General features: G+C 39.3%; 1 protein-coding gene across 9 annotated transcripts in view; it reads left to right on the top strand.

Moving 5' to 3' along the window:
• LOC128696749 (tudor domain-containing protein 7B) overlaps positions 1–24,661 on the top strand; it is a 462,427-nt gene that overhangs the window by 364,352 nt on the left and 73,414 nt on the right. For all 9 annotated transcript variants that reach the window (XR_011393213.1, XR_011393212.1, XM_070094599.1 and 6 more), the window contains 3 exons: positions 20,556–20,674; positions 21,803–21,906; positions 22,401–22,597. Coding sequence is in view for 7 of the 9 variants with exons in the window: in XM_070094599.1 (XP_069950700.1) it covers positions 20,556–20,674; positions 21,803–21,906; positions 22,401–22,597 (420 nt within the window). In the remaining 2 variants the exon portion in view is untranslated. The remainder of the gene's footprint in view (positions 1–20,555; positions 20,675–21,802; positions 21,907–22,400; positions 22,598–24,661) is intronic.

Raw genomic sequence — 24,661 nt, forward strand, 5'->3', positions numbered from 1 at the left:
GCCTTTGATTGTTCTGCAGTGTAGTAATTACAGTAACTGTTTGATTCATTTAAGTCATTAAATAAGAGGTTGGTATCAGGATCAATGCTTGTAATCATAAGATTTGTAGTGAATCTATAGTTAGAATTAAGTATAAAACAAAGTAAATAGTCTTAAGCTAAAAAATAGCACCTGAATTATTTAACAAATGTAAAATAATGAGCTATAAAAAAGGGACTAATACAAATAAAGTGATGATAAAATAATGGAGCTTGGGAATAGGATAGTAGGTAGTACTATAAAGGTAATTCTTTAAAGTTAGAATTAAAGTATAAAATAATAATATAAAAGGGACTAATATAAGTTGTGGTGACCAATAAAGTGGTAATCAAATAAATGAGCTTTGGAATATAATGGCAAAATTGTGAACTTATTCTACTTTAGCACCTGAGAATAGCACCTTGATTATTTTAACAATTGTGAATATATAAACTAGGGTAGTTATATAAAGCTAAAATAAAGGAGAAAATATTTAAGGGACTAAAATTAAGTAATGGTAAACAAAGTTAAATGGACAGGTGGTCACTATGAAATAATATTGGTTTAGGAGTAAGATCTGATTTGTAATATTAAATAAATTGAGCAGTTTATTGCACAATAAAAGTAAACAAAAAAAAAAAAAAAATGAGGTAGTTGGTACTAGCTAGCAAAAGATAGTTTTGGTACTTGCAAAAAAGTAATTGGAATATACACTAATTGCATACACAATGAAAAGTGACTAAAAAAACAATTAGTGATAAACAAAATTAAATGGACAGGTAAGAATAATGAATATTATTAATTTGGAGTAAGATTTGACTTGTAATTTAAAATTATGAGCAATTAATAGCAGTAAGAAAGAAGTATAGAGTATTGGAGGTATTTCATTAGCTAGTGATGAAAAATAATAAAAATAATAATGTACAATATAATAGTAACGTACACTATATGCACCACACGTATATATGTATTAAGGGCACTTATCTAATCTGTTAAAGAAATGTCAGCTTTTCTAAGGAAGGTAGAGAAATCGTGTTCGTTTGAGATGGTATATTGTTGTCCTGTTGATGTTTTCCTTACTAGTATTTTCCCATCTCGCGTGAAACACTGATGTATTTTGTTTTCCTGTTTAAGTTTTCTCAGCCTGAACAGAAGGTTTTGACGTTTTTTTGTTAGACACTCATTTATGTACACTCCATTTTTCATTGTAATTGCTGATTTAATTAGGTCCTTTCTTTTATCGTATGAATGAAGTCTGATCATTATACTGTGTTTACTTCCTGGTTTTCCTAGCAAACGTGTTTCTTTGATTTCATTGTTTTGCACGATGACTTGTACGTGGTTCTGTATTATCCTGATAGCAGTTTCTTTGCACTGAGCTTGTGTTATGTCACTAGGAATGTGTGGACTGTTTATTATTACTGCATCAGACAACTTATCTTGTTCAGTTTTGTCGTCTTGGAAATCAAGGTATTCATTTAGTCGAGTGTGCATGTTCTGATTCCAGTCCTTGATTGCTTCTTCAACCTTCATATTTATTGTTGTTATTTGCTCAGTGTGACTGGCTATAGCTGCTTTTAGAGTATTTTCTGTGTCAACACTTCCCGATGTAATCTTCTCTTCAAGGTTTTGGATCTTATTCTCGAGGTTGGTTATCTTGGATTCTCGTCGCTCGAGTGTTGCTTTGATATCTTTGATTTCATTTTCTAGAGCAACGATGTAGTCCTTGATATTGTCAGGAATAATCATACCTGAGTTATCATGGGTGAATCCTTTGAAGGGAGTGGAGTTGGAGGGGGAGTCAGCCATGTTTGTTGTTGTTGTTGTTGTTCCTTGGGTGGCGGCGGTGAGGGGGGTTGATGATACACTGGTGTCCTGCTGGGTAGACAAGTTGAGTTCTAGGGTCCTTGCTGTTATTCTTTTATTACTGGTGTTGTTTCTTCTGCGATATCCTTTCATAGTATCACTGAAGTAGATACTGTGTAGCAATGGAGGAGAAGGCTTGTTTTCTCGGAGCTTGGGTTAAGTGATTGTCTGGCAGCGGAGGCAGTGTTTGGGTTAGCAGGGCTGCTTCCTTAGATCTTCTAATTTTGTCAAGATTTGGGTTACATTCTTAGTATTCTTGGGTCATGTTGTGGTCTACGTGGGTTCATGTAGTTGAACTTTCACTTAGGCCATCACAAGTTTTGTTGAGCGATGTTTTTTTTGAGAAAGAAGAGCTGGTAGGATACCGTTGCTGCTGCTGCCGCTGTATGGAAGAGGATAAGGTACCTAGGGATTGGCAGAGAGCATGCATAGTTCCTTTGTATAAAGGCAAGGGGGATAAAAGAGAGTGCAAAAATTATAGGGGGATAAGTCTGTTGAGTATACCTGGTAAAGTGTATGGTAGAGTTATAATTGAAAGAATTAAGAGTAAGACGGAGAATAGGATAGCAGATGAACAAGGAGGCTTTAGGAAAGGTAGGGGGTGTGTGGACCAGGTGTTTACAGTGAAACATGTAAGTGAACAGTATTTGGATAAGGCTAAAGAGGTCTTTGTGGCATTTATGGATTTGGAAAAGGCGTATGACAGGGTGGATAGGGGGGCAATGTGGCAGATGTTGCAAGTGTATGGTGTAGGAGGTAGGTTACTGAAAGCAGTGAAGAGTTTTTACGAGGATAGTGAGGCTCAAGTTAGAGTATGTAGGAAAGAGGGAAATTTTTTCCCAGTAAAAGTAGGCCTTAGACAAGGATGTGTGATGTCACCGTGGTTGTTTAATATATTTATAGATGGGGTTGTAAGAGAAGTAAATGCAAGGGTCTTGGCAAGAGGCGTGGAGTTAAAAGATAAAGAATCACACACAAAGTGGGAGTTGTCACAGCTGCTCTTGGGAGATTCTGAAGAGAAGTTGCAGAGATTGGTGGATGAATTTGGTAGGGTGTGCAAAAGAAGAAAATTGAAGGTGAATACAGGAAAGAGTAAGGTTATGAGGATAACAAAAAGATTAGGTGATGAAAGATTGGATATCAGATTGGAGGGAGAGAGTATGGAGGAGGTGAACGTATTCAGATATTTGGGAGTGGACGTGTCAGCGGATGGGTCTATGAAAGATGAGGTGAATCATAGAATTGATGAGGGAAAAAGAGTGAGTGGTGCACTTAGGAGTCTGTGGAGACAAAGAACTTTGTCCTTGGAGGCAAAGAGGGGAATGTATGAGAGTATAGTTTTACCAACGCTCTTATATGGGTGTGAAGCGTGGGTGATGAATGTTGCAGCGAGGAGAAGGCTGGAGGCAGTGGAGATGTCATGTCTGAGGGCAATGTGTGGTGTGAATATAATGCAGAGAATTCGTAGTTTGGAAGTTAGGAGGAGGTGCGGGATTACCAAAACTGTTGTCCAGTGGGCTGAGGAAGGGTTGTTGAGGTGGTTCAGACATGTAGAGAGAATGGAGCGAAACAGAATGACTTCAAGAGTGTATCAGTCTGTAGTGGAAGGAAGGCGGGGTAGGGGTCGGCCTAGGAAAGGTTGGAGGGAGGGGGTAAAGGAGGTTTTGTGTGCGAGGGGCTTGGACTTCCAGCAGGCATGCGTGAGCGTTTGATAGGAGTGAATGGAGACAAATGGTTTTTAATACTTGACGTGCTGTTGGAGTGTGAGCAAAGTAACATTTATGAAGGGATTCAGGGAAACCGGCAGGCCGGACTTGAGTCCTGGAGATGGGAAGTACAGTGCCTGCACTCTGAAGGAGGGGTGTTAATGTTGCAGTTTAAAAACTGTAGTGTAAAGCACCCTTCTGGCAAGACAGTGATGGAGTGAATGATGGTGAAAGTTTTTCTTTTTCGGGCCACCCTGCCTTGGTGGGAATTGGCCAGTGTGATGATAAAAAAAAAAAATATTTATTGTTGTATTCTAGTTTTCTTGGTCTCATTTTATAGAATGGAAGACATATTACTGAAATTGAGATGATTTTGACTGGTTTTACAATGAAAGGTGCCTTGAAATTGAGCTCAAACTAGCAGAAATGTTCGATTTTTACCAAACTTCAAAAGTAAACAAATCGTGCCAAGCGTGCAATACACGTCAACTGGTGAGTCTAATATTCTTTCACAAGTGCACCAATAATATTTATACCATTTTTTACACTAATGCAGTAGTCTGCATAACAGTAAATCTTATATTTTTTGTGAGAATAAAAATTCAAAGTGGAAAGCAAAAGAATATAAGAGGGGCCTTGAGACGTGACTAATGACTAGAGGAAATGTCATTTTAGTGCCAGGAATGTCTTTCTTGTTTATTCTGGACCCTATTCGGAAATTGGCATCTTTTGAAATTTGTGTGAAATTGGCAAAATTGCTAAATTCTGACCACTGTACTGGATAGTTGAATTTCATAAATGGGTGGTTTCTTGTACCCATTCGATAGAAAAAATGGAGTTCTAGCGAAATATTCATGTTTTTTGTCGACTAGTACAGTGAAATTGGCCGAAAATGGGGCTCAAAGTGGGCAAAATCGCCGATGCGTAAACATCGCCGAGACCACTAACTTTGCGAGAGCATAATTCCGTAAGTTTTCTATCAAATTTCAAACTTTTGGTGTCTTTATGATCGGAAAAAGATTCTCTATCTTTTCATAAGAGAAAATGATTTTTTTTTTTAAATTTGGCCGACCCTGAGAACGAGTTTCAGAGAGGGCCTGTCGACCCTCAGAGGGTTAACAAATTATGGACTGCACAACACTGTCTCCTGCTAACTCTTTCTCTCTGATCCACACCAACAACAATTTCTCCACTTCTCCAATTGTTTGGGATCTCTGTTTGGTTATTGCATTCACCCCTTTCACAACATCAGCTTCCATGATTTCTTTTCTCTTTGCTGCAGTGGAGCTGATTGTTGATGGCGACTTCCCCTACATCCTGCTGAGTTTAGCAATGTACATGCCACTATCATATTTTCTTAGGATTTCTTTTTTCAATTCTATGGTGTTCCTTACTTTCTTTACCAAAGCACTGGCACTAGGAGCTTTCTTTGTGGACATGGTCGCTTATTTAGCAGTCACACACAATAAACAAGTGGCAAAAACAATGGATTATTATGAAATGTTTCGTATGACCTGGCAGGATATGTTCACTCAGCGAGAACGCTACACTGGCTGAGAATGCGTGTGGGAGGCGGCTTTGTCAGCGCGCAGACAAAACGGAACCAAAAAATTGACGAAAAAAATTGGCCAAAACCAAAATCGGTAATAACGGAGATCGACGAAAACGAAGGGTCCACTGTATACTAAAAATGTTATGAATGGTTCAAAGGTAACATTAAAACAATATCCAAGATGGTTGATACAAACCCACTACCATTATAGTATGCTCCTCACTTAGCAACGAAATCGTTTACTGATGTGGTGTTAGGAACAGAACTCCATCGTTAAGTGAGGAGAGGCTGTATTTCTAGACAATAGTTTGCTCAAGGCAGGTGAAATATTCACTTGTTAGTATTGTAACTACTCAATACCTAATACAGTGGACCCCCGCATAACGATGGCATCACATAGCGATTAATCCGCATACCGCTTGCTTTAATTGCAAAAATTTTGCCGCGCATACCGATTAAAAACCCGCTCACCGATTTTCGTCCGAGACGCGTCCAATGTGCGCCCTCAGCCAGCCTCACATGTGCCGCCCGTGCCATTGTTTACCAGCCAGCCTCCGCGGTAACATCCAAGCATACAATCGGAATATTTCGTATTATTACAGTGTTTTCGGTGCTGTTTCTGGAAAATAAGTGACCATGGGCCCCAAGAAAGCTTCTAGTGCCAACCGTACACCAATAAGGGTGAGAATTCCAATAGAAATGAAGAAAGAGATCATTGATAAGTATGAAAGTGGAGTGCGTATCGCCGACCTAGTCAAGTTGTACAAGAAACCCCAATCAACCATCGCTACTATTGTGGGCACCAGAAAGACAATCAAGGAAGCTGTTCTTGCCAAAGGTTTAACTGTGTTTTCGAAACAAAGATCGCAAGTGATGGAAGATGTTGAGAGACTCTTATTGGTGTGGATAAATGAAAAACAGCTAGCAGGAGATAGCGTCTCTCAAGCGATCATATGTGAAAAGGCTAGGAAGTTGCATGAGGATTTAATTAAAAAAATGCCTGCAACTAGTGATGATGTGAGTGAATTTAAGGCCAGCAAAGGTTGGTTTGAGAGATTTAAGAAGCGTAGTGGCATCCATAGTGTGATAAGGCATGGTGAGGCTGCCAGTTCGGACCACAAAGCGGCTGAAAAATATGTGCAGGAATTCAAGGAGTACATAGACAGTGAAGGACTGAAACCTGAACAAGTGTTTAATTGTGATGAAACAGGCCTGTTCTGGAAGAAAATGCCAAGCAGGACCTACATTACTCAGGAGGAAAAGGCACTCCCAGGACATAAGCCTATGAAAGACAGGCTTACTTTGTTGATGTGTGCCAATGCTAGTGGTGATTGCAAAGTTAAGCCTTTATTAGTGTATCACTCTGAAACTCCCAGAGCGTTCAGGCAAAAGAATGTCCTCAAGGATAATTTGTGTGTGCTGTGGAGGGCAAACAGTAAGGCATGGGTCACTAGGGACTTTTTCTATAACTGGTTACACCATGCATTTGCCCCCAATGTGAAAGATTACCTAACTGAAAAGAAATTAGAACTTAAGTGCCTCCTGGTGTTAGACAATGCCCCTGGTCATCCTACAGACGTGGCAGAGCGACTTTATGGGGACATGAGCTTCATTAAGTTTTTGCCTCCTAATACCACTCCTCTCCTGCAGCCCATGGACCAGCAGGTTATTGCAAACTTCAAAAAACTGTACACAAAAGCTCTGTTTGAAAGGTGCTTTGTAGTGACCTCAGAAACTGAACTGACTCTAAGAGAGTTTTGGAGAGAGCACTTTAATATCCTCAATTGTGTAAACCTTATAGGTAAGGCTTGGGAGGGAGTGACTAAGAAGACCTTGAACTCTGCTTGGAAGAAACTGTGGCCAGAATGTGTAGACAAAAGGGATTTTGAAGGGTTTGAGGCTAACCCTGAGAGGATTATGCCACTTGAGGAATCCATTGTGGCATTGGGAAAGTCCTTGGGGTTGGAGGTTAGTGGGGATGATGTGGAAGAGTTGGTGGAGGAGGACAATGAAGAACTAACCACTGATGAGCTGATAGATCAACTTCAAGAGCAAGAGGCCAGACCTGAGGAAACTGGTTCAGAGGAGGGGAGAGAGAAATTGAAGAAGTTGCCTGCTGCAAAGATTAAAGAAATCTGTGCAAAGTGGCTTGAAGTGCAAACCTTCATGGATGAAAATCACCCTCACACAGCTATTGCAAGCCGTGTTGGCAACCTGTACACTGACAATGTTGTGAAACACTTTAGGGAAGTCATAAAGGAACGAGAGGTACAGGCCACTATGGACAGATATGTTGTGCGAAAGAAGTCCAGTGACTCTGAAGCTGGTCCTAGTGGCATTAAAAGAAGAAGGGAAGTAACCCCAGAAAAGGACTTGACACCTCAAGTCTTAATGGAAGGGGATTCCCCTTCTAAACACTAACACTCTCTCTCCCCTCCTCCCATCCCATCAATCATCACCAGATCTTCAATAAAAGTAAGTGTCATGTAAGTGTGCATGCCTTTTTCAGTTTGTGTGTATTAAAATTAACATTTCATGTGGTAAAAAAAATTTTTTTTCATACTTTTGGGTGTCTTGCACGGATTAATTTTATTTCCATTATTTCTTATGGGGAAAATTCATTCACATACCGATTATTTCGCATAACAATTACCCCTCTTGCACGGATTAAAATCGTTATGCGGGGGTCCACTGTATTAGTGTCAGAAAAAAGATTAGCTATAAAATCACAAGAACTACTGTAAATAGTAATTACCAGAACATAAAAATTATATAAATTAAAATAAAAATGAGAAAAAAGGTATATCAGCAACACTTCTGCAAGTGGCAGGACTCCATGTTGCCATCAGGTGAGCATCCAGTGCCAACTTTGCAGCCTTATATATTGGTAAGTACTAGCCCTAAAAGATTTTTTTTTTTTTTTTTTTTCTTATTACTCACAAAATTCCCCTCTTTACTTAATTTTTTCCCATTGGATCTACGTGCATGTGCGCAGCACTCCAAACGTAGATCAACATTTTATTTTTCATTCCTTCAAATTTGGTGCGATAAGCCTGAGTCACCTAGACATGAAAGAATGGGTCTGCGCACTTTGTGTGCACAGTATGAAAAAAATTGGGGACCACTTAGTACCTTGTGGGAGCACCAGTTCAATTCAGCGCCAGCTAGAGCAAATAGTGTATTAAACACCAGGGATTCACTGATGTCATGTCGTATTAATACTCCCATTTTAAGAGGAAAGTAAAAATAGGTTAGATAAATACATGAGTGGGTGTGAGTTGGACCTGACTAGCTTGTGCTACTAGGTCAGATGCCATGCTCCTTCCTTCAGTGGATGTGACCTGGCTAGGTGGGTCAATTGGTCTAAGCTGGGGGTGACATGGACCTGCTTTGCATGGGCCAGTAGGGCTGGTGCAGTATTCCTCCTCCTTATGTTCTTACGTATTTGGCAGACTGGCCAGCTGGCTGGATGGCTGGCTTTGGCTGTCTCTGTCTGTATCTCTGTCTTTCTCTGTCTCTCACATGTACACATAAGTACATTTATTATACATAGTGTAAATTACTTAGGATAACCCAAAAATTCTGGGCAAAATGCTATACAGTGTTTGTAGATATAAGACAAATAAACATGATGCAAGTAATAGCAGTGTCACTTGCTCAGCAATCTGGGAGTTGCTCATAAACCAAAAACCAACAGGCTTACCAGCCGCTTCCTGTGACAGAGACAAACATGGAAAGACAGACACATAGGCAGACAGATAAACAGACAGACAGATAGACATACAGACAGACATTTTGTGAGGGTTCCCTGCAGCAGCTCTCATTCATCAAATGTCACTGGCTGTCACCTGTTATCTGATGCTTGTCATAACATCATTCTTCAAGGAGTTTCATATATATACTTCAGGCACACACAGACAGACAGACAAACAGAGCTAGATAGATAAGCAGAGCTAGACAGATAGATACAGACAGACAGACGGACAGACATAGACATGTTTCTGTGCAACAGCGAAAACAAATAAAGCGAGGGTTCCCTGCAGCAGCTCACATTCATCAAATGTCACTGGCTGTCACCAGTTACCTCGCTTGTCATAACACCATTCTTCAAGGAGTTTCATATATACTCCAGCATGTCTAAAACATTGCAATGACCTATAAATACTCTTTGTATATATTTCTAGACAAGAGTAAATGACCCAGGCAGGTGAAAATGTTCACCTGTTGGTATGATTGTTACTATTTGAGTACTATTTCAGTACATAATATTAGTGTCAGAACAAAGATTGGCTATGGAATTGCAAGAACTATTATCAGAACATAAAAAGTATCCAAATATAAAAATTATATAAATTAAAATAAAATAAAAAAAAAGGTAAATTGGCAACACTTCTGCATCCAGAGCCAACTTCGTGGTCTTGTATCTCGGTAAGTACTGGTCCTAAATTTTTTTTTTTTTTGAGGTCTTATACCACACAGAAAATTGCCCTCTTTAATAATTAAAAAAAAAATTATTTTTCAAAATATTCAGTGCCACACAGGCTAACGTAGATCTACATTTGGACAGTTTAACCCTTTCAGGGTTGAGAGGCCCTCTCCTAAACTCGTTCTCAGGGTCGAAAATTTTTTGGAAAAAAAAAAAATCTTATTAAATGATAAAGAATCTTTTCCCAATCATAATGACACCAAAAGTATGAAATTTGATGAAAAACTTACAGAATTATGCTCTCGTGAAGTTAGCAGTGTCGACGATGTTGACGCATTGACGGTTTCGCCCGCTTTGAGCCCTGTTTTCGGCCAATTTCAGTGTACTAGTCAACAAAAATCATATCTCTTTCACTAGAAGTCCATTTTTTTCAATCGAATGAGTACAAGAAACCACCCATTTACCAATTTCAAGTATCCAATAAAGTGGTCAGATATTGGCAATTTTGCCAATTTCACACAAATTTCAGAAGATGCCAATTTCCAAATAGGGTCCAGAATAAGCAAGACAGACATTCCTGGCACTAAAATAACATTTTCTCTGCTCATTAGTCATGCCCCCAGGCCCTTCTTACATCTCTTTTGCTTTCCACTTTGAATTTTTATTCTCACAAAAAATAAAAGATTTACTGCTAGCAGATTACTGTATTAATGTAGAAATGGTATAAATAATAACAGTGCACCTGTGAAAGAATACAGGTTTCCCTCAACATTCGCGAGGGTTAGGGGATCAAGAGCCTCGCGAATGTTGAAAAATCGTTAATGTTTGGTGCCCCAATATTTTTTTTTTATTATTATCACACTGGCTGATTCCCACCAAGGCAGGGTGGCCCGAAAAAGAAAAACTCTCACCATCATTCACTCCATCACTGTCTTGCCAGAAGGGTGCTTTACACTACAGTTTTTAAACTGCAGCATTAACACCCCTCCTTCAGAGTGCAGGCACTGTACTTCCCATCTCCAGGACTCAAGTCCGGCCTGCTGGTTTCCCTGAACCCCTTCATAAATGTTACTTTGCTCACACTCCAACAGCACGTCAAGTATTAAAAACCATTTGTCTCCATTCACTCCTATCAAACACGCTCACGCATGCCTGCTGGAAGTCAAAGGCCCTCGCACACAAAACCTCCTTTACCCCCTCCCTCCAACCTTTCCTAGGCTGACCCCTACCCTGCCTTCCTTCCACTACAGACTGATACACTCTTGAAGTCATTCTGTTTCGCTCCATTCTCTCTACATGTCTGAACCACCTCAACAACCCTTCCTCAGCCCTCTGGACAACAGTTTTGGTAATCCCGCACCTCCTCCTAACTTCCAAACTATGAATTCTCTGCCTTATATTCACACCACACATTGCCCTCAGACATGACATCTCCGCTGCCTCCAGCCTTCTCCTCGCTGCAACATTCATCACCCATGCTTCACACCCATATAAGAGCGTTGGTAAAACTATACTCTCATACATTCCCCTCTTTGCCTCCAAGGACAAAGTTCTTTGTCTCCACAGACTCCTAAGTGCACCACTCACCCTTTTCCCCTCATCAATTCTATGATTCACCTCATCTTTCATAGACCCATCCGCTGACACGTCCACTCCCAAATATCTGAATACATTCACCTCCTCCATACTCTCTCCCTCCAATCTGATATCCAATCTTTCATCACCTAATCTTTTTGTTATCCTCATAACCTTACTCTTTCCTGTATTCACTTTTAATTTTCTTCTTTTGCACACCCTACCAAATTCATCCACCAATCTCTGCAACTTCTCTTCAGAATCTCCCAAGAGCACAGTGTCATCAGCAAAGAGCAACTGTGACAACTCCCACTTTATGTGTGATTCTTCATCTTTTAACTCCAAGCCTCTTGCCAAGACCCTCGCATTTACTTCTCTTACAACCCCATCTATAAATATATTAAACAACCACGGTGACATCACACATCCTTGTCTAAGGCCTACTTTTACTGGGAAATAATTTCCCTCTTTCCTACATACTCTAACTTGAGCCTCACTATCCTCGTAAAAACTCTTCACTGCTTTCAGTAACCTACCTCCTACACCATACACCTGCAACATCTGCCACATTGCCCCCCTATCCACCCTGTCATACGCCTTTTCCAAATCCATAAATGCCACAAAGACCTCTTTAGCCTTATCTAAATACTGTTCACTTATATGTAGGGAAATATAATACAATACTGCTTCCTTAACTTGTTGAACCATGAACAATCATAAAATACATGAAAACATCGTAAATTGTACTGAATACATACATGTCATGGTTTAATAACATGTATGTTAATAAATACCACTGCCTCCACCATTGCCTCTACCAATGCCTCCACCACATCCTCAACCACTGCGAGTCCCTACTGCCCTCCCTCCAGCCCCCGCAACTGGCAGCCAGCCCTCCCACCACTGTGTGGCGAGTGTTTTGTTTGTTCATTATTTGCTATTAAACAACAGTATAAATAATGTAAACCCATTCATGACTGCATATTGGAATGGCTATTCGGACACGTATTGGATGGTGACATCATGTGTTTACTCTTGAACACGGCAAAGAATCAAACATTTCTGCTACTGCTAATAATAACAGTAATAATAATAATAATAATAATAATAATAATAATAATAATAATAATAATAATAATAATAAATACGATAGAATTGAAGAAGGAAATTGTACAAAAATATGAGGGAGTGGTTGACACATCATCAGTGTGGCTTTGTTTATGCTGGAGTGAGCCTTAGTCTCCATGCTCTTCCAAACATTTCATAATAATTCATTGTGTTTGTTGCTTGTAGATTGAGTGTGACTGGAGTGATAGAGGCAGTGGTAGAGGCAGTGGTTGAGGCAGTGGTTGAGGCAGTGGTTGAGGCAGTGGTTGAGGCAGTGGTTGAGGCAGCGGTTGAGGCAGCATTTGAGGCAATGGTAGAGGCAGCAGTTGAGGCAGTGGTATTTAATAACATATATGTTATCAATAATAATAGTACATGTTGTTATTAATAAGATGTATTATTATTATTATTAATAACATGTATGTTATTAAATACCACTACCTCAACCACTGCCTCAACCACTGCCTCAACCGCTGCCTCAACCGCTGCCTCGCCCACTGCCTCACCCACTGCCTCACCCACTGCCTCACCCACTGCCTCACCCATTGCCTCAATCGCTGCCTCAACCGCTGCCTCTACCATTGCATCAACCTCTGCTTCAACCGCTGCCTCACCCACTGCCTCTCCCACTGCCTCAACTGCTGCCTCACCCACTGCCTCAACCACTGCCTCTACCACTGCCTCTACCACTGCCTCTACCACTGCCTCTACCACTGCCTCTACCACTGCCTCTACCACTGCCTCTTCCACTCCAGTTGCACTCAATCTACAAGCACCAAACACAATGAATTATTGTGAAATGTTTGGAAGAGCACGGAGACTAATGCTCACTCCAGCATAAGCGAAGCCTCACTGACAATGTGTCAACCACTCCCCCGTATTTTTGTACAATTTCCTTCTTCAGTTCTATCGTATTTATTATTATTATTATTATTATTATTATTATTATTATTACTGTTATTATTAGCAGTAGCAGAAATGTTTGAGAGTGGCAATGCTTGACTTGGATGACAGCCAATAAACTTACGCTTAACACTGACAAAACCTACTATATTATGTTTGGTAGCAGAGCAGGAGTTGTGCAAATTAACATTAAGATAGACAACACTCTAATTGCCAGACATAATGAGGGCAAATTCCTAGGCCTATACCTCGACAACAACCCGAATTTCAGCACCCATATCCAACACATAACCAAAAAAAGTATCCAAAACGGTTGGGATCCTCTCCAAGATACGATACTATGTGCCGCAAAATGCCCTTCTCACACTATACCACTCACTTATTTATCCATACCTCACCTATGCTATTTGTGCTCGGGGATCAACTGCAGCAACACACCTAAAGCCAATAATAACCGAACAAAAGGCCGCAGTAAGAATAATCACTAAATCCCATCCCTGGCAACACACCCCCCCACTCTTCATAGATCTAAACTTACTCCCTGTTCAGTACATCCACACTTACTACTGTGCAGTCTACATCTACAGGACCTTAAATTCCAATATTAACCTTGACCTAAAACACTTTCTTGATAGTTGTGACAGAACCCGCAGGCATAACACCAGACACAAACATCTCTATGACATTCCTCGTGTCCGACTAAACCTTTACAAAAATTCAATGTATGTCAAAGGCCCTAAAATCTGGAACACCCTACCTGAAAACTCTAGAACTGTAGACACATTCATCACCTTCAAAACTACCATTAGAAAACATCTTATCTCCCTGATACACCTCGTCAACTAATTACATGAATACCACCTGGTGGTTCACACTTACACTCACTCACCCGTTTGACCATAAACAGAAATATCAATCTAAATCTTAAAATAATGAATCCTAACTAGTCATAAGTTGGCCTGTGATACTCCAATACTTAAACTTTTTTTTTTTTTTTTTTTTTTTTTTTTTTTTCTTCAACAAGTCGGCCGTCTCCCACCGAGGCAGGGTGACCCAAAAAAGAAAGAAAATCCCCAAAAAGAAAATACTTTCATCATCATTCAACACTTTCACCACACTCAAATTATCACTGTTTTTGCAGAGGTGCTCAGAATACAACAGTTTAGAAGCATATACGTATAAAGATGCACAACATATCCCTCCAAACTGCCAATATCCCAAACCCCTCCTTTAAAGTGCAGGCATTGTACTTCCCATTTCCAGGACTCAAGTCCAACTATATGAAAATAACCGGTTTCCCTGAATCCCTTCACTAAATATTACCCTGCTCACACTCCAACAGATCGTCAGGTCCCAAGTATCATTCGTCTCCATTCACTCCTATCTAACACGCTCATGCACGCTTGCTGGAAGTCCAAGCCCCTCGCCCACAAAACCTCCTTTACCCCCCTCTTTCCAACCCTTTCGAGGATGACCCCTACCCCTCCTTCCTTCCCCTATAGATTTATAAGCTTTCCATGTCATTCTACTTTGATCCATTCTCTCTAAATGACCAAACCACCTCAACAACCCCTCTTCTGCCCTCTGACTAATGCTTTTATTAACTCCACACCTTCTCCTAATTTCCACACTCCGAATTTTCTGCATAATATTTACACCACACATTGCCCTTAGACAGGACATCTCCACTGCCTCCAACCATCTCCTCGCTGCTGCATTTACCACCCAAGCTTCACATCCATATAAGAGTGTTGGTACTACTATACTTTCATACATTCCCTTCTTTGCCTCCATAGATATCGTTTTTTGACTCCACATATACCTCAACGCACCACTCACCTTTTTTCCCTCATCAGTTCTATGATTAACCTCATCCTTCATAAATCCATCCGCCGACACTTCAACTCCCAAGTATCTGAAAACATTCACTTCTTCCATACTCCTCCTCCCCAATTTGATATCCAATTTTTCTTTATCTAAATCATTTGATACCCTCATCACCCTACTCTTTTCTGTGGTCACTTTCAACTGTCTGCCTTTACACACATTCTCAAACTCATCCACTAACCTTTGCAATTTTTCTTTAGAATCTCCCATAAGCACAGTATCATCAGCAAAAAGTAACTGTGTCAATTCCCATTTTGAATTTGATTCCCCATAATTTAATCCCACCCCTCTCCCGAACACCCTAGCATTTACTTCTTTTACAACCCCATCTATAAATGTATTAACCCTTTGACTGTCGCGGCCGTATATATACGTCTTACGAGGTACCGTGTTTGACGTATATATACTCATAAATTCTAGCGGCTTCAAATCATGCAGGAGAAAGCTGGTAGGCCCACATGTGAGAGAATGGGTCTGTGTGGTCAGTGTGCACCATATAAAAAAAATCCTGGAGCACGCAGTGCATAATGAGAAAAAAAAAACTCCGACCGTTTTTTTTAATTAAAATGCCGACTTTGTCGTCTATTTTCGTATAGTATTTATGGTTGTATTCTCGTTTTCTTGGTCTCATTTGATAGAATGGAAAACATATTATAGAAATAGAGGTGATTTTGATTGATTTTACTATAAAAAGAACCTAGAAATGGAGCTCGAAGTAGGGGAAATGTTTGATTTTTGCCAATGTTCAAAAGTAAACAAATGATGCCATTGTCCAATAAATGTCCAACTAGCCATTCTAATATGCAGTCATGAATGGGTTGATGTTATTTATACAATTATTACAGTATTGCAGTAGTCTGCATAATAGTAAGTCTTCTATTTTTTGTTTGAATAAAAATTCAAAATAGAAAGCAAGAGTAATATCAGAGGGGCCTGGAGACATGACTGATGAGCAAAGAAAATGTTAGTTTAGAGCCAGGAATGTCTGCATTGTTCATTTTGGACCTTATTTTGAAATTGTCATATTTTTTAGTTTTTGTGAAATTGGCCAAATTGCAAATTTCTGACCACATTATTAGGTAGCTGAAATCGGTAAATGGGCAGTTTCTTGTACTCAATCGATAGAAATAATGGAGTTCTAAAGAAATTGCTATAAGTTTGGGCAACTGGAACAATGGAATTAGCCGAAAATAGGGCTCAATGTGGGCGAAATCGCCGATTTGTAAACAGCGCCGAGGTCGCTAACTTCGCGAGAGCATAATTCCTTCAGTTTTCCATGAAATTTCGTTTTTTTTTTGTGTCATTACAATCGGGAAAAGATTCTCTATCATTTCATAAGAAAAAATAATTTTTTTTTTTTTTTTAAATTTTGCGACACCAGGAGACACCTCAGGATTGGGGGTTGCGACAGTCAAAGGGTTAAACAACCATGGTGACATTACACATCCCTGTCTAAGACCTACTTTTACCGGGAAGTATTCTCCCTCTCTTCTACACACCCTAACCTGAGCCTCACTATCCTCATAAAAGCTCTTTACAACATTTAGTAACTTACCACCTATTCCATATACTTGCAACATCTGCCACATTGTTCCTCTGTCCACTCTATGTATTGTGCCAAAACAAAAGCATTCACATTGCTAAACTCACAAACTACTATTTAGTCACTTAGCCATAATACCAACTTACCTCATAATTTGTAATATTTTAAATTTAAGAATTAATCTAAGTCTGCCCAAAATGCCTTGCCATGCTAGGTGTTCTAGTGGTACACTCTGTAATTATTATTTTACTACGTGTAAACCACACAATAACCAAATTCTGTAAACTTAGCATTGTAATCCTTATAGAGAATAAACTTTGAATTGAATTGAATTGATTCTTTGCTGTGTTCAAAGAGTAAACCACATGATGTCACCATCCAATACCTGTCTGAATAGCCATTCCAATACATATGCAGTCATTCAATGAATGGGTTTACATTATTTATACTGTTGTTTAATAGCAAACAATGAACAAACAAAACACTCACCACAAAGCGGTGGGAGGGCTGGCTGCCAGTTGCAGGGGTCGGAGGGAGGGTAGTAGGGACTCGCAGGTGGCGGGAAACTTAAATATGATTTGGCGGCTGGGAATTGGGCAGTTGGGAATTCGCGAATGTGTGAAACCCGCAAAAGTTGAAAATGCGAATGTTGAGGGAGACCTGTATTAGACTCACCAGTTGACGTGTATTGGATGCTTGGCATGATTTGTTTACTTTTGAAATTCGGTAAAAATCGAACACTTCTGCTACTTTGAGCTCAATTTCAAGGTACTTTTCTTTATGAAACCAATGAAAATCATCTCAATTTCTGTAGTATGTCTTCCATTCTATAAAATGAGACCAGGAAAACTAGAATACAACCATAGATACCATACGAAAATGCAATGCAAACTCGCTGTTTTAAACCAAAATCACGGTTGGAGTTTTTTTTTCTCATGCACTGTGTGCTGCAGGATTTTTTTTATGCTGTGCACACTGACCACATAGACCCATTCTTTCATATGTAGGCCTACCAGCTTTCTCTCAATAGATTTGAAGGTGCTAGAATTTAGGCGTTCTAGTACGTCAATAACCCTGGTGCGTAAGCCATACTAGTACGTCGGAAACCCTGAAAGGGTTAAGGGGTTAAAACGGTGACTTTGCGGTATATTTTCAAATGGTTTTTATGGTTGTAGTCTTGGTTTCTTGGTCTCATTTGATAAATGGAAAATATATTACAGGAATAAAGAGATGATTTTAATTGTTTTCAGGACTGAAATTGAGCTTAAAGTACCCAAAATGTCAAATTTTTGCCGATATTCTAGAGTACATCGTTGATGTCACTTGTCCAATATGCCTCCAACTGGCCAGTCTAATAAGCATTTAGGAATGCACTGACATTATTTATGCAATTATTACAGTAATGCAGTAGCCTGCATAACAATAAATCTTCTGTTCTGAAACTAATCAAAATCATCTCTGTTTCTATAATATATCTTCCATTCTATCAAATAAGACCAAAAAACCGAGACTACAGCCATAAAAACCATATAAAAATACACCACAGAGTCACTGTTTTACACAAAAGAAAATAGTCACAGTTTTTTCTCATTATGCACTACAGGCTGCAGGATTTTTTTATATAGTGCACACTTACTACATGGATGTATTCTCTTATATCTAGGCCCAAATTTACCAGTCACAGCTTATCTGAGTGAGCTGAGCTCATGGCATCATACTACTGGACTGACAGTGGCTTCAAAGCGTGATACAATTGGACCAATAATGAAAAGGTTAATAAAGTTAACCAGTTTGACTTGCACAAGAAAGTTCATTACTACCACTTCCAAAGTGAAGAGCTGAAAGTAGCAGCTCAACATTTTCACTTACACATAGCCTAAGCCACTTCATCTGAACTTGACCTAGTTCCAAACTTTTTCCTTCCTTCATTGTTTTCCTTTTACACACATGTTTCTTTGAATCACTGTAAACAAAGAAACCAAGTAATTTTTTTTCTTTGTCATAAACTGTCGAAGAACCAATGCTCTATAATTCACACAAGCTTACCATACCACGGGCAGGGATAGAACCCACGATCAGAGTCTCTCAAAACTCCAGCCACTGGACCATCTAGCGGCGGTCTGGAGTGTTGAGAGACTGATCGCGGGTTCCATCCCCGCCCATGGTATGGTTTGTTTGCAATCGTGTCATTACGATTTCGTGAGACACACAAGCTTCTCAGACACACAGCTGTTGAGTTTTTTTCAGTAGTTCAACCTTATCTTTATGGACAATGCACGGTGTTTGTGTTTTACACAATGAGAAGCATTTCCTTTATTCATGGAACCATGGCAGGTCATAACAATAAATGGAGAAAAGCAAATTGGAATGGCTAGCCTATGTTTGCAAGTGACACCAACAGTGTTTATGCAGCAAGTAGCAGCAGGTTGGTGAGGTGACCCAGGAAGTTTGAAATTACGGTAGCCGAAATTAGTGCCGGATTAGTGATGGCTGACCTGTATTATGTCTATGGGTCCTGTTGCAACTATCAAGAAAGTGGTTCAGGTCTGGATTAATATTAAAATTTATTGTTCTGTAAGTGTAGGATGTACAGTAGTAAGAGTGAATGTTTTGTATAGTGAGTAGGCTTAGGTCTTGGAAGAATGGGGAGGCAGTGTTGTCAAGCAGTGGATTGTGTGATCATTTGTACTGCAGCTTTTTGTTGAGTTGTTATTGGCTTTAGGTGAGTTGCTGTTGTGGATCCCCAGGCACAAATAGCATAGGTGAGGTAGGAGTAGATCAGTGAATAGTATAATGCAAGTAGTGCTTTTTTTTTTTTTTTTTTTTTTTTTTTTTTTTTTTTTCAAACAAGTTGGCCATCTCCCACCGAGGCAGGGTGCTATTTGTGGTACATAATAATGTAGCTTTTAGAGGATGCCAACCATTTTGGATTTTTTTTTTTTTATGAGTGTTGAATTTCAAGTTGCTGTCAGATGCCCATTAAATTTTTTAAAGCCACTTTTACACAAATTTGATTGATCTACATAACTTGAACTCACTTTCATATTTAAACCATACAACGGGCGGGATTGAACCTGCGGTCAGAGAGTCTCAAAACTCCAGACCGTCGCGTTAACCACTGGACCAGCTAGCCACAATAAGATTCGTCCAACTAGGTACATTTCTACACCATAGGAAGGTTAGTGGCTAACGTGACTCTGACCGCGGGTTCTATCCCGCCCATGGTATGGTTTGTTTGCAATCGTGTCATTACGATTTCGTGAGTCATGTTGACGGCATTGAGGGGACTTGAGCTAGAGTTCGTCACGGCCACGCTAGCTGGAGATTCGTCTGTAAAAACTTGCATTTGTGGTCACAGTGGTGCCTATGCTAACCTTCCTATGGTGTAGAAATGTACCTAGTTGGACGAATCTTATTGTGGCTAGCTGGTCCAGTGGCTAACGTGACGGTCTGGTGTTTTGAGACTCTCTGACCGCGGGTTCAATCCCGCCCGTGGTATGGTTTGTTTGCAATCGTGTCATTCCGATTTCATATTTATATTTATCTCCAGTGACAAGTAAACTTGCATCAATTACCGTAAGTTAACTTCCTGTACACGAATCTTCCTAGGTGGCATCTATTTCACATTAAATTTCCAATTCCTGGAGGTTCTGAACCTTTGAAATAATGTATGGCACTTGCCAAGGTACAGTACAGAGGTAAATATGTTGGGATTATTTTTTCCCCCATGCACATTTATTGGTGCTAAAGATAAATTGTGCAGCATGACATGAGACCCAGAGATTTTTTTTTTTTTTTTTTAATTCAATCACAACCTAGTTGTCTTACTTTGATCAATGCTACCACATGGCCGGGTTAATCAACTGCTTTTCCAGAGACTTGGAGGGAAAAGTAAGAATTTGTGAAAGAGGGAAGTACAAAATAGAGCATTCATTCATGATAGATATTATTTTTTGTATTAATGCTTTATAGGTGCAAGATTCTGGAATAAATGGTGGCCCACCTTCAGTTGAACTATTTAAGAGGAGTCACCCTCAGAATGAGCTAGTCTCCATTAATTTCACACTAAGTATGGACACCAGTCTCTTCAGGTATGCTCTTTTATTGTAATGAGTTATAAATGTGAACTTAGGTTAGTTATACACTCTTGCTTGCTTATAAAGATCTCCAGTGCTTGGTGCAGGAGATGCATTCTTGGCATAGGGCACATAAAGTGAATCCAGTGTAATATATAAAACAGGGGTTTGTTGTGAGGCTTTGCAAATTCCAAATTTCACGATTATTGTTAACTAAAAAATATTCTTTCAACAAACTGGCCATATCCCACTGAAGCACGGTGGCCCAAAAAGTAAAGCAAAAGTTTCTCTTTTTAAGTTTAGTAATGTATACAGGAGAAGGGGTTACTAGCCCCTTGCTCTCAGCATGTTAGTCGTCTCTTATGACACACATGGCTTATGGAGGAAGAATTATGTTCCACACACCCATGGAGATGAGGAAATAAACAAGAATAAGACCTAGGAGTTTGGGGTATTGGCAGTTTGGAGGGATGTCTAAGCTGTTGTATCTGAGTGCCTATGCAAAGACAGTGATTATGTATGAATGATGGTGAAAGTGTTGAATGATAATGAAAGTTTTTTCTTACTTTTGGTGTTTTACTTTCTTTTTGGGTCACCCTGCCTTGGTGGGAAACAGCCTATGTTTTAAAAAAAAAAAGTCTGATGGGACAATAAGCTGAGTACCAAAGATAGACTTACCATGAATTTTCTGGAACCCCCTAACATCATACGTTGGGCCCTACTGTATTTTTTTATTTTTAACACACTGACCATGTCCTACTGAGGCAGGGTCATCCGAAAAAGAAAAACTCAGTATCATTCACACTATCACTGTCTTGCCAGAGGGATGCAGATATGACAATTTAGATGTCACTAAACAGCAGATATCCCAAACCCCTTCTTGAGAGTGCAGGCACTGTACATCCCACCTCCAACTGCTGTCTCCTTCTAAGGAAGAGTAACTCTAAGAAGAAAGCACATTTACCATCATTCATTCAGTCGCTGTTTTTCAAGAATTGTGCTGACATTACAGTTAGAGATTAAAAAACAAATATGGACTTAGTTATGCATAACAATTTTGGCAAAATATTGTTGATGATACCAGAGTCTATACAGTGTAGTGAATGTGGCTCTTTCTTATGTTGTGGTGTTTCTTTGGCGCAGTGATGGCGATAGAAACAATAACAGTGCTAATAAAGAGGCAATCCCCAACTCAAGCTCTCTCTGCCGACAGTCTTCCCTCAGCAGCCAGTCATCTAGTAGTCATGGTAACTGCACTTGTTTCTGGTATCAGTCATAGATTCATCTATAGTATGAATTATACTTTATGCTTAAACTTTAAACTTCATTTGCTATTAAATATTTCTAGATATGATAGTGTGATATAAGTGATGTATCATTCAACAGACATACATTGCACTGTATTTAAGATTGAGCACCTGTGATAGTAACCTCTGATATTAAGATTCCTGCAGATATATTATATGTACCATTATGCAAGAAGTGACTGAGAGAAAGCAAGAGGAAGGTGGGTTAAAAGGGGTAGGGAGTGAGTAGGAGATAATGGAGTAAGAGAGAGAAAGCAGGAGGGGAAAATGGAGTCAGAGGGGGGGAGGGGGAGAAAGACCATGGTGACAGATATTTAGTGTGAGAGAGAGAGAAATGTGTTACTTGGTAAAAAAAAGATGAGAAAGAAAGATGTTGGTGATATAGTTACTTAAAATACATACAACATAATACATATAACATTTTGTTTTCTTAGGTAATTCAGGTCCGTCTTCCATAAGTAGCCAACATGATTCAAGTGCAGGATCCCCTAGGAGCTCTAGAACTAATTCACCATTAACCTCATTTTCAAGACAAAAGATTCCAGGTGCTCTGGTCCCCCAAGAAATTCCTGCTGTGGGATCTTATTTTGATGTGTTTGTCACCTTTGCTGCTAATCCCTCAAATTTTGCTGTGAGTATAAAGCATTTATAATCTCTCCTTCTTTTCATTCTTATTGTCTGGTGTTTTTGCACCATATTAGCATCTTCAGCTCTTTCATTTAAATAGAAGACATGTTTATTTTAGGCATCTTACATATTGTTTTTTGTGTGTTATGTAGATGTTGTTTTAAACTTAAATAATATCCTAGCTTTGAATTTAACTTCTTTATTTTACTTTTTTTTTTTATATATACAGGGTGCTCAAAAAGGATGCATCCCATGAAAAATACATATATTTTGTAACTTTTTTTTTCTATTTCATTGATCATTAAAACAAGAATAGTGTTCACATTACAGGATTTCTTTTAATAGTTTTAAAATTTAATAAATTTTTATTGAAATGAGCCTAATACACAGAGAGAACTACAGGTCAGCATTGAGCATAAAGTAGATGACATAAAAGATGTTTTAACAAGTGTTCAGTAATATGATTCATCATATGCATTTATGTGACAATCTTAATGGTCGACATATATACAAAATTTTGCAATTTTTTAATATGCATACTCCAGGGATTGCCTCTCTTTTTGAGCACCCTGTATAAGAATCCATTAACTTCTTTATACTATAATTGTTGGGTAAAAGGCACAAGTGCATCTAATGTGACAGTTTCACTCTCCAGGAGCTTTATCAAGCCATTAGAAATAATACATAGACACAGAGGGTATATACAGCCTCTCCTCACTTAGCGACATACTCTATTACTGACAATTTGGACTTAGGACGGGCTCTCTGACCAGTGTGCATACCTAAGTAATGTATATTAGAGCTGTTTTCCTCTATTCTGTTTATTACAGTATACAGTACAGTACTGTATAAACATTTTATAAACATTTAAAAATATACCAGAAATGTCATAAATGGTGCAAAGGTGACATTATAACAATATCAAAGATGGTTGACGCAAACCCACTACCATCATTGTATGCTCCTCATTTAGCAATGAATTCATTTACCGACGTGGTCTTAGGAACGGTACTCCGTCATTAAGTGAGGAGAGGCTATATATAGGCTTAGAGTGAGGTGAAGTAGTTATAATACTAGTGGTAGTAGTAGTAGTAATACTAGTGGTGGTAGTAGTAGCAGTACTAGTGGTTGTAGTAGTAATACTAGTAGTAGTAGTAGTAATAGTGGTAGTAGTAGTAATACAAGTAGTAGTAGTACAGTGGACGACCGGTATTCGATATTAATCTGTTCCTGAGAGCTCATCGTATGCCAAAATTATCGAAAGGCTAATTAATTTTCCCCATGAGAAATAATGGAAATCAAATTAATCCGTGCAAGACACCCAAAAGTATGAAAAAAAAAATTTTACCACATGAAATATTAAGTTTAATGCACACAAACTGAGGAAGACATGCACAGTTTGTAGTACTCTACTAATAATAGAATACATGACACTTACCTTTAATGAAGATCTGGTGATGATTGATGGGATGGGAGGAGGGGAGAGTGTCGAACTTAGTGTTTAGAAGGGGAATCCCCTTCCATTAGGACTTGAGGTAGCAAGTCCTTTTCCGGGGTTACTTCCCTTCTTCTTTTAATGCCACTAGGACCAGCTTGAGAGTCACTGGACCTCTGTCGCACAACAAATCTGTCCATAGAGCTCTGTACCTCCCATTCCTTTACGATTTGTCTAAAATGGGCCACAACATTGTCATTATAATAGTCACAAGCACGGCCTGCAATAGCTGTGTTAGGGTGATTTTCATCCATAAAGGTTTGCAGTTCAACCCACTGTGCACACATTTCCTTAATTTTTGAAGTAGGCACAATGGATTCCACAACTGGCATAGGCTTCTCAGGGTTAGCCCCAAACCCTTCAAAATCTTTCTTAATTTCCATACTAATTCTCACCCTTTTTACCACAGGGTTGGCACTAGAAGCTTTCTTGGGACCCATGGTGACTTATTTTGCAGAAACAAGCACCAAAAACACTGTGATAATATGGAATGTACCGAATATATGCTTAGATGCGAGCACACTGGCTGGCTTGTAAACACTGGCACACACGGGGCAGTTCAGGCCACACGTG

Source organism: Cherax quadricarinatus, chromosome 46 (assembly GCF_038502225.1).
Source record: "Cherax quadricarinatus isolate ZL_2023a chromosome 46, ASM3850222v1, whole genome shotgun sequence".
In the NCBI taxonomy this organism is placed as follows: Eukaryota; Metazoa; Arthropoda; class Malacostraca; order Decapoda; family Parastacidae; genus Cherax; species Cherax quadricarinatus.